Source organism: Cariama cristata, unplaced genomic scaffold, assembly GCF_000690535.1.
Source record: "Cariama cristata isolate BGI_N322 unplaced genomic scaffold, ASM69053v1 scaffold20847, whole genome shotgun sequence".
In the NCBI taxonomy this organism is placed as follows: Eukaryota; Metazoa; Chordata; class Aves; order Cariamiformes; family Cariamidae; genus Cariama; species Cariama cristata.
In genome coordinates, this window is record NW_009626358.1 from 33,473 (window position 1) to 47,707 (window position 14,235).

The following is a 14,235-nucleotide window of genomic DNA, read 5'->3' on the forward strand; positions in this document are numbered from 1 at the left end:
ACTGGAACCCAGTCCTACACACTCCACTGGGACAGCGAAAGGGGATCAAAGATTCAAGGCACAGCACTGGTTTCAGACCACATTCAAATGTCTGGGGAAGAGAACAGATATGACTGATGTTAAAAGCCTTAGTTTCACACGGCTGGGTGCTTGCTCTATAAAAGGCAATAGTTCTTGGATTTGATACGCTCTAAGAGCCCACTGTGGCACACTTGAAAACCTTGGGAGCAGAGGAAGCACTCAGAAGGAAGAAGACCGCTGCACTGCTCTGTGCAACATGTACAAATACTGAAGCCGAGTGGAAAAACACGACAGTGAGAGCAGCAGCCACTTCCTGAGCCTCCTGCTCCCAGAGCCAACCATCGGCACCTGGGTTTTAACTCCCCAGGAGGTTGATGGCCAAGACTGGGATCTCACACTGCTTGTCATTCCTTCTCTTAAGTGCCCCCCCATTGTAGATGTTGCTTTTCTAAGCCTTTTAAGCACCAAGAGGGACTTTTAAAAGATTAACTTAATATTGTTCAGCAGTAGAACTGGTGAGAAGCCCTTCAGCAGTTCTTCTTTATTTCATGTTCCTTTGTGCACTTGTTCTCAGAGCACAAGCGGGGCTGGTGGGAGTTTCTCACTCACCGTGTATCTCGCCTTCCAGACGGGAACCTGACAGGGAAGGATATTGAGGTACTTCCGAGGCTGACGGTAATCCCAAAACTTAAAAAAAAACAACAACAACAACAACAAAAAAACAACAAAAAAACAACCAAAAAAACCAGAACAAAAACCCAGAAAGACAAGCAAAGGCAGGAGTCAGCTGGCTATACTTTCAGGCTGCAGTTTTCCATGTGGCTTGCAGATATAACAGAGCGAAAAACATACCAGGGTGCCCACAGCATCATTAGTAATTCCATTCATTAACAGCAGAGATGGCCCCAAAGGACAAATATCAAGCTATCAGCATCTGGCAGCATCCCTTAGACAACAAGTGACTTGGGGTCATATTCACAGTGATCATAGCTCGAGTAATTAGAGCAGGGAGACAGGCAGCCTGCTTGGGCTTTCAGAGCTACAAGGTACCCTGCAGGCTCCCAGCCAATGTCCCAGTCCAGACTGGAGGCAGGCCCACCCTGCTGTTACTGCTAATTTTGTAATGAAGAATCTAACCTTTTGCTTTGCTAGAATACACATCAATTGCATTCGCCTCAGAGCTTAGCTAAATGTGAATGAACTCCATTTGGCTGACATACAAAGCACACTATTCCCCCCCTGCAAGAAAAAGGCCCTGCATAGCAATGCTTGCAGGCAGTCTCTTATTGATAACCCAGTTCGACGTGAGTTTGGGGCTGGAGTATGTCTCCCCCCAGGTTGCTGTAATCAGCCTGAGGCTGGCAACACTGCATTTTGGGGAGAAGGCTTTTCTGGCATGTGTGGCCAGCTCCCTTCTGGCAAGAAACAGGCAGAGGTGGTCATTTTCAGCTTCAGTACTGCCCAAATCACCACAGAGATGTGGCAAACGTATGTGCACCCATCCTGCAACAACTTCTCTGTCTCTTCTGTAAGCACATCCCTGGTTCAACACACACAGGTGGCCAGAAACCGAAAAATAAAGATTGAGATTTTGCCAATGGCAAGCACTCCGCAAGACTTCAGCAGTAGTAGAAGGGGATCTGCTCCACCATCCCGACATTTCCCCAGCAGGAGTCCCAGAAGCAACACTTACCCTGACAGAGTTGTCCTGGCTGGAAGTGGCCAGCGTATACTCGTTGTCAGGATGCCAATCCAGGCCGTGGATTTTAGAGAGATGAGCTGCCAAGTACTCTACTGCAGTGCTGGGTTTCTGCAAGAAGAGACATTTGCCTTCTCAGCACAGGACTACTGAAATTTCGTCTAGTTCTTTGCCATAAAAACAGACACTTTAACAAGGGCAAGAGAGGTAGAACACCCTCCTGCTGTGGAAAGGCAAATAGCTCAGCAAAAGTAGTTGAAGAAAAGGTCCTGTGAAGGTGTGGTAAATTCCAGCCACCAAGTGCAGCCCTGAATGATACTTTACAGTCAGTAAAACAGTTAAGTACTAAGAGATCAAAAGCAAAATGTTAACAGGCACAGTTTCTGGGGAAGGAGGCTATCTACATGGCTCATGGGCTCCCAATTCCCTCTAGTTTAAATCAACCCACAACAGAGATTTGGGATAAAGTGGTACATTTTTCTCAGTATTTATCTATATTGGGTAAGTGGTATCTTTAAGGTCCCTTCCAACCAAACCGCTCCATGATTCTATGGTGAGAATATGCACAGACTGCTCACAAAACCCTCAGCTTACTCTTTTGTCCCAGATTCGGACATCCCCATCGTGGCTTGTTGCTAAGCAGTTGGCATTTTTCTTGTTCCATTTCACCTGGGAAGCTCCAGCTGCAGCACAAACAAAGCAGGTCAAAACAAGCAATTAAAAAGTAAATGGCACAGTAGACCCTTGACCTGGGCTTAGAGCTGCTCTTCTTAGCACACGAAATGCAGTTCAGAGGAAGGATATTCCAGAAGCCAGCATGAAGGATGGCATGAAAATAGATTAACTTCTGATTCCTCAGTGTAGCGTTTGTGTCCTCAGGACCACAAAGCAAGAGCGTTCCAGTTACGTGCCTAGAGATCATCACAATTTCTAGCCATGGGTTGTACCTGATTAAAATATTCATGTCCGTTAGTTCAGATGGAGCAACTTCCTCCAGACAAGAACTGCAGGTTTATCACCTCCCTCCCAAACCCCTTCTGTTTTCATTCACGTTACTTCCAGGTGCCTAAGGATTGATTCATTTGTCTCCCCAACATCCTCTATACTAACTGATACTATACAAAGAACCAGTGTTATTGATCTACTATTAAAATCCAGGTGTAGGAGAAGGCTGCAGTGCAGGTGGACCTTGCGTCTGGCCAGCTGGAGGAAGATTCAGTGGGTGGACCAGAAGGCCCAACTGCCAAAATACATGACAGAAGTCAAAGATATCAATGGCATTGGAAAGAAACTCGATGATGGTCCAGATATAATTATATCTGATATCACAAGGGACTCAGTCAAGGGCTTACAATCAGAATAATCTAATAAAATCAAAGAAATATAATAAGAAGCAAAACACAGCTTCAGTTGATGTGGATTGTTCAGATATTGTAAGAGAAATACATGTTGTGTTCACCTTTATTCTGCCAGTATTTTCAAAACATTTTAAGCTATCAGAAAGGTGAGGTCCATGAGAAAACTAAACAGATCTCAGCCTGCTGCTATTCCCCATCTTCATTACCCACCTCCTGCTGCACAATGAGCAGATTCATCTTGACAACCTGGCAAAAGGCTAGTCCAGGGGAAAAAAAGCTGCAAATAGGGTGCCAGTTGATGGATTTGACAAACGTCCAGACAAACGTCTGGACCAGCACTAAACAGAATCGGGCATGGGAGGAAGGAAGCTTTCTAGGGAGCCAGCTGTTGGGCTGGCTCAACTGACCTGGGAAACCTCACCCCAGGCACCAGAACCAAACGCTGCTTCCCTCTGATTCAGTAAGGTTTTTGCACGCTGTGATAGAGCGGTTTGCTGGCTGGGAGGGAAGGGGGAGCCACTGCCGATGTGTAGCCTACAGAGATCTAAGCAGCAGAGCATAAGAGATACACGCTGCGAGGATTGCTGTAATACTGGGGACGGTAACTCAGGAAAAGGACATTTTGCTCATCATCTGTACTTCCCCCAGTTCCAACACGCAGCCGGCAAGGACTGACACACAGCACCTGCCAGCAGGCAGTATTACAGGCGGGTGGACAGTCAGATTGCCAACAGCCATGACAAGTGCCTTTCCAGAGCAAGCACAGCCCAAAGAAAACACTTTCGTGTCACCATCGCAGATTCCTGCCTGTTGAAGGTGCCTCAGGGAAGCAGGTACAGCTGGTTAATGTACCCAGCCCCTCAGTGAGTAAGGGAGCAGTCGGCAGCACTCAACACCACTGCCTGGGGTGTGATTTAGTTTGTCACCTGATTTAATCAAACATAAAAGGACATAGAGAAATTACAGACAGGCAACACAGGACAAGCAGTGCAGCAGGGTGGTTAAGGAGGGAAGAAGCTATGTCTAAAAGGCACAAATGCCATGTGACTGTCCACCAATTTCAGGACAGCCAGTTCAAGTACCGCCACTGCCCTCCAGGCCTGGGAACCTCCAAGGGCTCCACATCCCTCCTGAATTCTGCTCCTCTAAAAGGAGTTGCGAACCAGAGCCTCTCAGGCAGCTCCTCCACAGGACAATCGCACACCGTGGCACTTCTGTACTCTGCCATGTTCAGCCTTGAAGCGTGAAGGGAGGGAGGAATAACAGCAGGGGCATACAACAACAGGCTTGTTTAATGCCTACATCACACATATACGTCATACTTACCGACCGCAGAGAGCGAGACTGTAGGCTTCCTGGTGTCTCTGAAACACAACATAACTAATGTGAGTACCCACAGCACAGCCCAGCAGGTTCAGCCTCCCCAGTGAGCTCCCTGCTATTCCAGAACTAATTTTATTGCTGCTTCTTGGGAGCTAATGTGCCTTCTGCTTACCAAAATATACCAACATTAAATGGAATAAAGAAAGGGGTGACCAATTGGAGGACAACAGCCATCCTGTCTTGCCACCACAGAGAGCAGCAAGTTTAGGACATGGGATTGAGTTGGAGGGGACTAGAGGGAGGAGAAACACGTGCAAAGTGTGGCATGTTGCAACTGGGCAGGCAAGGGAAGTGGGCTCAAAAAGTGTTGCTGCAGGAAGCAACAAAACAGCCTTTCCCTGGAGGATTAAAAGGAACAAACAGAGCTGTGGAAAAACTTGACAAAAGCCACTGATGTGTTTGTCAAGCCTTTGCAGACCCTGATTCAAGGCAGATGGAGCAGTGACTTCAGAGCAAAGACTTCATGTCTGGCATATAACAACAAAATTAGTAGGAAATAAGTCCATCTGTGTGCAGACTCTACAGACCAAATTCTGTGGTGGCAGAAGCCAGTGTGGCATCATGACAACTCCTAGCAGCCAGGACAAGGATCAAGGCAATAATTCATTCCTTGACCTTGCTCCTCAGGAATTCACCTGCCCTTTCAGGAAAAATGCCAGTGAAAATAAGGAACACTGTCTTCAGCTTTTTGTTTGCTGAAAAGCAGAACATTTTCTGGAATAGTCTGCACCTCTCCCTCTATGAATTTCTACCTAATCAAAAAGTTATTTTGTATGAAAAATTAAAGTGGGGAATTTGCAGCTGCCCTTACCACAGGGCTACCTCTCTAGGGTGTCGTTAGAGACAGCTGCTTCAGCAGGGTATTCATTTGCTGGAGGCCAGCAGCCACAGGACCTCACTGCCCCAGCAAGCTCAGAGACCTTACTAGCACAAGTGGGATGTAGAGGCTAGTCAGAGACTGCCTAAGCAAGCACTTCTGGACGAGTGATAGACACAAACACAAAATGATGGAAAAGCACAATTGAGTTAAAGCAGGGCTTCCGATAACAACCTTCAGAGAACTCCATTTTTTGCTTGGCGCTAAGATAGTATCACAGGAAAACACAACCAGAAGTTATTGTCTCTCTATGTCTTTTAATTACACATTAATAATATATTGCCATTCTCAAGCACCATTTAACCAAGGACTTAAGTGCTTCATAGGAGCTAAACAAGCCTCAGGGTAGGCTGGTGCAGTGGGGTTATATAATTATCCTCCTGTTATAACTGAGCAAGGGAGGCAGAGAGGAACAAAGTGACTTGCCGGGGGTCATAAAGAGTTGCTGTACAGCCAGCAAGAGAACCCAGCAGTCCCAGCGTCAGCTCCTTGCTTCTCAGGTGTAAAATATGGGGGTTTCATATTGGTGGGTTTTGGATATATATTTGGAAATATCTGTTACTCTGCAATTACTCATCATAGAAAGTACCAGGAATCAAGGGAAGGCACAAATGGGAAAACGTTCCTGAATACCACTGCCAGTCTTCCTACCACTGAGAACGCGCCAGTAACAATCACTGAATTTAGTGGAAAATGGCTGCAGGATCATGAAATGGTGCTCATTCACTCAGCTAAACAAACCCAATCGGTTGAGGAACACCCTTGGGCTCCAGGAAAAGCTCCCGAGGAAAGATCTGAAGTGGGTAGGGAGCGAAGTCAGTCGATATTTTTTCAAAACAGGAGCATGACTGTGGGCTTAACTGTACCACTCTGCTGCCCTTCATTGACTCTGAACTGGCTTGAAAATAGGGAAACAGACGCTGTCTTTGAGATTACGGGAAGTAGATGAAGCCCCTGCAAGCAGAGCTAAAAAGCAGCACCCATCAGTGCGTGCTTTGCCCTGCAAGCTGCTGATTACGGAAAGGAGTCCAATGATTTCCCTGCAGTACAGAAACATACTGATTCTTACTTGATGTCCCAGATGTAGATGTATGTGTCAACAGAACTGGTGACCAGCAGGTCTGGCTCAAACACCGCCCAGTCCAAGTCACTGCAAATGCAAAATCATAGTAGGTCAGCAAAGAAAAGCACAGACAGTTTGCATCAACTTCTCACAAGCACCCCAGTACATTTCTCCAACAAATTCATGGCCGCTCCATCACATCTACTGAAACTTTTTAAGTAAAAAGCAAGATCTTAATCATTTCTCTAGGTAAATTCCAAGAAGCAATGAAATGTTTCTAATTAAATTCCAGTGAGGCATCCTCCTAGCCCTGAACTTTACAGCTATCGTGTGTGTGCTCTTTCCTCCACAGAAAAAGGGACACTGTTTCTGTGAGCTCCCAGTTACCACAAATTCTTGGCATCAACCCCTCACTCTGGGATGCCTTCCTGTTGGGCTCACCAAGTGCACCTGGGACACAAATAGCTTCCAGTCAGCCCAAACAACTGCCATTTCAAGGACTGCGAATACTTTCCAAAGCCAGAAGCTGAAGTAAAAACAGTGCTTCACCTGCATTTCCAGCCCAGCACTAAAGGGCTCTCCTAAAACCAGAGGCAGAAATCTCCCCTGTACCACCGTAACTTGCCGTGAACTTGATCTTTGGGATTACCTGCTTTAATTAATCACACAGAAACATGGCTGGGATTCAATTTAATAAACATGTTGTTACCTGCTTCCCAGATGATAGTTGCTGTTCATTACAAGGACAGCAGCCTAAGGCAACAAGACTTGAGCCATCAAAGCCTAAGCTGATGTACTGGGGGAGCCAGGAGAGACTGAGCAGCTTCACATTCGACATCGTCTCCAAATGGGATGGCAGGACAGAGCAGCAGGGAGTACAGTCCAGAAAAGTAAGTAAAAACAGGCTCAGAGCAGAGCCTGAGCAGGACCAGGACCAAAACATTCACCTTCTGCGAAACAACCCATCATTTTCCACCCAGCAGTCCGCAGCATCGCTTGCTCCTCACCTGATCACACGTGTGTGTCCTTGCAGCGATGTGCAAACTTCACCATTACCTTCCTTCCACTTATACAGGTCAACTCGCTGATTGCTCTGAAATTAGATGGAAGAAAGGAGATAGTGTCAGGCAAACAAGGTAGGACAGGAACCCATGTGTCAGGATCAGGTGCCCTTCACTTTGAACAACCTCAGTTACCAATGAGTCACACTGTGATTAGCAAAGTCCTTGCCCAAAGCTGGAGAGCAAAGATGAACCCACAGGCTGCAAGGACTCTCAAAAGCTTAGGCTTTAATTACACCCACTTAAAATTGGAGATAAACAAGAACGGGAGGAAAAAAGTCACACTGCAAAACGTTTCCGCGAAATTATGTTCTCAGAGCTTTTCTTTCCTAACAACATGCTGTAACTGCAGGCAACAGGCAGCCAAATTCTCTCTGCAGGAATACCCTACCAGTCTGTTCAGATTCACAACTGGAGTTTTCAGTGAGGGGGATGATGGACCACCACTGGTTCTCCTCAACTCTCCCTCAATTTCCTTCTGCGATAAACAGGGCCATTGCCAAACACGAACAACACATTCTAATGGCTTCAAAGTCACCTCCTCAAGGGTACTTCCATCCTTGCCAGTCCAGGAAAAAAAAAAAAAAGCAGCCTTAAGTGCTTATCACTAACTGTAAACCACAGGACCAAACCAGATAAATCAATGACAACACTATTTAGGGCTCCTTCACTCATTCCAGGAAAAAATCCTCCCCCCAAATGCAGCCACACACAAAGTTACTTGAAACTAGTTATTGCGCTTTAAGTTCATGTTCTGCCTCAATCAAGATTCACTTCAGCCCAAGCCGACTCTAATCTTTCTGGGGAAGGAACTGCCTTTTTGGGTGCATGTATAGCACCAAGCTCAGTGGTCTTGGACCATGACTGGCAAGTCATTTTGATTTTGCAGAAACAGAAATTACACGACTTCAAAATATGATCTTTGTTACCCCCATGTTTTCAGACTTACAGGTAGATGAGGGAAAAGATAACAGAGAAGAGACTTTTCTTACATTTTTGCGGTGGTGTGGCGTTTTTTTTTTCTACTCTGAAGCTGCTTCACATGAATTCGAACTTGCAGATAGATAAAACACTACAGCCTTCCCTGAAATGGAAGGTCTCCTCCCAGCTCAGCAATAATATATGGCATTTCTCTAATAACTCACAGCAGAGCTGCACAAGAGCTTGGGGCGAGGAAAACTCCTTGCATGTTTCTCATTGACAGAAGGATTTAAGAGGGTAGAGTGAAATTACCCAACAGGATTTATCCAGGACTCCAGAGTTGATGCTACAAGATAAGGATCACCAGAAGTTTCCCAGACTGTTAGTGGGGCATCTCACATGGAAAGTTTTGCCCTAGCACCAGGTGTGGGGGAATGACAGCTCCTCCCATCGGGAACATTTTCTAACAAGTGTGCTTCTCGCGATAAGTATCAGTATACACTTCCAACAATTTCATCACCCTCTTGTTCAAGCATTTGTGACCACACAAAAGCAGTAACAAAGATCTAGGATTGAAAACAATGGCATTTCTGAAACAACAGCTTAGGAGTCCTCAGAAATGTGCTTGAGCCAGAGGGCGGGCACAGCCAAGCTCAGCAAGAGGATGTTTCAGCTCTTCTGGAAAGAAGCTAAAAAAAAAAAAAGCAGCCCTTATCCAAACACAAGGACAGACTTCTCCGCCCGCACCACTTCCAATTAACAGCACTGCAAAGCGGGTGAAGCTGTTGGCAAACGGGATGGTTGTGTAAAAAACACTCCCTTTCCATCCGCAGGGATGCAGAGGGATAGGACCCTCAGGGTTGTCTACAACACTTGCGTGGTGTACCTGAACATATGACAACCTCAACAGTGAGCTGATGGGGGACTGACAGTCAGTTTGAGTCCAGAAGTAGCAAGTCACATCTTCACAGTGCTGAATCCAAGCTGATTTAGCCTTCCCAATGCATCTTTGCTCCCTTAGGTATGGCACTCAAACTCATCCACACTGCCTCCAGACCTAATCTGGGGGACACAGACCTGAGCACATGGTGTAAGTCTGCTTTCCACTTCTAAACTAGACAGGCTAAATTCCAGTCCTAGGACAGGACTGTAATGCATCAGCACCAAACCGCCAGCCAACTTTTAAGATTTCCAGAAAGGAGGTGTTTCTGACCCAAACCCAAAAAGCTACCCGATTTCATCTTCCTCACCTATGTGTGTCAGCAACTACATCTAAATCACCAGAGCATCTTAGCATCTTTGTTTATAAACGGGAGCAGCAAGGTTTGATGCCAGCTACACCTAGTTTCAGCCTGGAACAAGATGGGTTCCTAGGACAGGAGTGCTCAGATGGGTGAGACTGTCACAGCTTCCCTTTGCAGCACAGTCCTGCTCAGATCAGCATTAACTGATCACTGGATAATGCCTTCAGAGTGTGTTTAAAAAGAAGCTTTCCAGCTCTACTCACAGCCTGCACAGCACGTTTCCGTATTTGGTTTTGATTTTCACAGACTGTATATAGAAGTGGCACTGAAGGACACTTTTTTTGCAAGTTTAACTCTCCACTCAGAAGCAGACAGTTGCTGAAGGCACCTTTAAGGTGTCATCACGAGCGAGAGCTGGGAGAAGACAGGCTGGGGAACGTCAAAGAGTAAACAAGCAAAACCTCCTAACTGAAAACACCAGTCTGCTTTTAAGATCATCTTTAATTTCAATTGTAGCCAGGCCAGGAAGCAAAAGGAACAAAAACCCCAGGAAACCACCTTCAGCTAAGTGTTTTCTCAAAAAAAAAAATAGATGAAACCTCTCCACTCCCAGCAATTCCAGGACTCTTGGGCCATAAAAGCAGATGCAACACGGCAGCAAAAGCACTTCGCCATAAGAACAGGCTGCACCTGGCTGGCCGGCTGCTGCAGTGCTAGGGTTGATGGCTACGACTGACACTTGCAGAAGCCCAGGGCTCTGGGTGAACAAGCTACAGAGCATGATAGATCTAGTAAAGATCAGAGCTAAAAACTGCACTCAAATCTCACATGGCCACTACTGCTTCTTCAGACCAGACTATTTACTTCTCCACACATGGAATAAGACTCCTCGCTGACTCGGTCCCTGCCTATCTGCAAACCTAGGCTGTTAAAGCAGTGAGCCAGTATTGACTTGTGCTATTTACAGACTGCCTGGTGCACCACATCCCACCAGGAAGGCAGGGAGGTGAAACCAAAACAGCACAGAGCAAGAAATTCAGTAAGTGTACAAATCACGTAAGAGAATGGAAGCTAGAAAGAGAGCACATCCCCCCTCCCTTCCAGAAAAGGACCATTTGGATGCTCAATTTATTTGGCAAGGTGTTTCATAAAAAGACAAGCAAGCAAAACTAGATTCAACACTGACCGACCAATAACTGAGAGCCAACAAGCTAAAACATTTCACTGGCAATAAATCAGAGTTAGGCCTTGATCTCACAACGTGACTTGCAGAAGCATGCCTGTGCCAGCACCATTCAGCCTTCCAAGTCTGCGGAAGTCCACCCATGAAAGACCAGGGAAGACTATGAGTTACAGCTTTTAAATGAAAGAACTTACCGAAGCTGCAAAGTAGTACGCATAGCTGTCGTGCGGATTCCACTGCACTGCCCCAATGTCCCACTTGCTCTGTCGGGAAATCTTTCGATGACCCTCATTTGGTGCATCCAGGTTGACGATGTAGAGGAAACGGCGGCTGCAAGACACACAGACACAAAGGGGTTGTATCGCACAGGACTGATCTCAAACCCCCAATCTCAGATGGAGCTCACAGTCTAGCGCCTAGAAGACCAAAGAAGAGAAGCACTTGACAAGACAGATGAAAATAGTATTCCTGAGAATGCCACATTTGATCACATACTTCAAAAAGGGCTGCATTAAAAAAAGAAAAAAAAAAAGAAAAGACACACTGAAATTAAACAGGATCTGCAAATGTAACAGAGAGCTCAGACCACAGAAAACACCAGATAACTAGGATACAAAAGGAATTGCTGGGAAATGGTGCAAACACATCCAAATACGCTTTGCTGGCCTAATGCTGCAGCAGCAGAGCCGAGGTGGTGCACGGCTGGCAGTGCAACGCAATAGCTTCACATGAGCCAGCTTCAGTCTGGAGAGGTTGCTCTGAGCAAGAGTTAATGAGCCTTGACAAACATAAGATGATTCGAAGGTGCCTATGTCTCTCCACATCACAGTTTGGGGGGCTTAGTTCCACAGACAGTACCAGTACACCTGCACAGAGTGAGCTCAGCTGCAGCAGCTTATTAACATGGGTGGACACAGCACTCCACTGATCCGGTTATATTACTTACCTGAGCTAACCCTATATGCAGCAGGTATATATATTTGCATGATGCTAAACCTGAGCTCATCCGTTCTGCTGGATATGGCCAACTCCCCACAAAGCTAGGCAAGGTATCATTCCTTCCACAGTGTGATTCATCTTACAAGCAAGACAAACCGCCCAGAAATAATTGTGACCCAGCTGAGCTCTAATGGAAGACCAGCACCAAAACATATTGAGCCATAATTAACCACACCAGCATCACATATGTCAGCTGCGTAGCAAGCATACAGCTGCTCTGAGCACTGTGAATTTTCCCAAGAGAAGGAACATAAAGAACATCTTTGCTGCCTTCCCAGACCAAAGCCCTCAGGCCTCCCTACTCTTAAAGAGCAAAGATGCTGAGCCCTCTGAGGCTCTCACAGAGTTTTAAAAGAAAGGAGGCAAATCCATGCCGAGCATGCAGAAGTTTGAAAAGCAGAGGGCTGCAGACCCGATACTGAATTGCAGATAGGCCGTCCCCAGCTTGCTGTTGGCCCAAATAAGCAAACTGCAAAACTGGGCAAGTGTAAGGAGGAAGAGGCATCAAGTTAGACCCAAACCAGCTGCCAAGCTGGTTATTCCTGCGCAGGGCTGCTGGACGAAGGCTTTACATGGAAACGAGGAGGCCTCTGAGTTGTTTCAAAGGACCCTGTTTCTCTAAGACTGACCAAAGGTCAGCTGCACCCACACAATCCTGAATTTGAAGCAAACATCCTAATTGGGGTGGTAATTGTGTCACTGACAGGGGGACAGGAATAGCTGTTGGTACTGAAAGGTGGCAGCTGAGCAGGCTGTTTGAAGACTTGCCCTGGAGGGGGATATGTAATGCCAAGCCCTCCTGGGAGTTCTGGTAGCTTGGAGTCTATGGCACCTACCGCCCTTGTTGGGTGTCACCACACCACACCAGCAGAGAAGCAGGTCAGGGAGCTTGGCTCCTCCACCCAAGTACACCATGGGAATATTTAGGGCAAATCTTGTCTTAAGGAAATGATTTAATCTTTATCTCAAGTAGAATCCGAACAGTACTTCATTGTGCTCCACCTCCCACAAGTGGATTTGGTGACACATGTATCAGGAAAGCCACGACAACATTTTATCGTGCTGTGTTGCTGGCTTTTCACTCTGTATCCCATCAGAAATGTGAGCCAGAATCCTTTTCATCCTTGAACAAAATTCAGCTGCACCTTTCTGAAACAATACCTCAGCCCTTCAATTGAGGTCAGCCTGAAGGTTGCTGATTTGGCTTGTGGAAATGACTGTCACACATTTCTAATGGGGACTGTCACACTCACCCCGACAGTACTGCACGCTGTCCTAGGCAATCCACTGACATCGCAGTCGCCTGTTAAAGAGAAACAGAGAACAAAATTAAATTATACCTGTCAGGCTTCTCAGTCAAACACACAGCTTTGGCGAGGAGTTCAGGAAAACCTGCCAGCTCATCTTTAAGGTATAAACTGCTATGGTAAGAGTCAAGGCTGAGATCTGTCAGGGATGGCAGAAGTAACATCCCCTTAAAGAAGCACAGATGGGTGACAGGGCATAGCGGTTGATTTTGGGATGCAGGGTAGCACACAGAATACATCTTTGTTAGAGTAAAGTGAAGACAAGACCTGGCAGACACCATTACAAGCCCTGAGACCTTGCTCCCTTCTCCCCACTATGGCAATCACAGCTGCAGCCTTTCAATCAGCAATCTCTAATAATCCGTATTAATCAGCCTCTGCTCCTGCTTGGGAGCTTTCTCAGTCTCTCTCTCTCCCATTGCAGGGCCAGATTTAATTATATGCGTATTGGGAGATAGAAGTGCAACCATTTGTACATGGCTGGTCTCCAAAAATGAGAGATGGCTAAGAGGCATCAGAATTTACTCTCACATCCCTGTAAAGAAGTCCAAGAGATAACTTAAATGCCGTAAGAATTAATAAAAAAAAACCCACACAACTGTTTGAATATTGTCTCCCCCTCTTTTCATTCAGAACGGAATTGGCCAATCACCCTGTTTAATTGCCAAGAGAATAAAGGAAAACTTTACTTGGAAAGCTGAACAGTTCAGCCCATAAACACAGATAGGACTTCAATGCAGTTCTTAGCGTTCACAGTACAAAACCAGAATATGCCCCATAGTCTTCTAACTGCCTGCTGTCAAAGCTACCTCTCTGAAGGCTCAGGATGTCTCTGTTGCTGTTCAGGATTCTGCTAAGTACTCTCACTGTGGATGTAACAAGACTTCAGGATGTCCCACAGCTACTACTTATAAGCATCACTAAAACCAGACAGACAATATGACAATCTCACTTCATTTCAATCAGGTTTGACAGAATAACCATCACAGAAACCTGTTTTTTTCAAGCAGGGCCCCATCCCCTACTTGCAAGTACCCCAACTAAGGGAAAAACAGCATCATAGGCTCATTCTTCACTAAAGACCAAGAGTCCACAAAGCAAAGAGCTACAAAAGCCTGC

General features: G+C 46.1%; 1 protein-coding gene across 1 annotated transcript in view; it reads right to left on the bottom strand.

The window, feature by feature from the left end:
• The window catches only part of WDR59 (WD repeat domain 59), a 44,930-nt gene extending 31,821 nt beyond the window's left edge, over window positions 1–13,109 (bottom strand). Inside the window, exons 1-8 of the mRNA XM_009704013.1 lie at window positions 13,063–13,109; window positions 11,005–11,140; window positions 7,409–7,494; window positions 6,408–6,488; window positions 4,405–4,442; window positions 2,315–2,403; window positions 1,715–1,831; window positions 631–708 (exon numbers count right to left, since the gene is read on the bottom strand). Of these exons, the coding sequence (XP_009702315.1) occupies window positions 631–708; window positions 1,715–1,831; window positions 2,315–2,403; window positions 4,405–4,442; window positions 6,408–6,488; window positions 7,409–7,494; window positions 11,005–11,140; window positions 13,063–13,103 (666 nt within the window). The 5' untranslated portion in view covers window positions 13,104–13,109. The remainder of the gene's footprint in view (window positions 1–630; window positions 709–1,714; window positions 1,832–2,314; window positions 2,404–4,404; window positions 4,443–6,407; window positions 6,489–7,408; window positions 7,495–11,004; window positions 11,141–13,062) is intronic.
• Window positions 13,110–14,235: the final 1,126 nt, after the last annotated feature.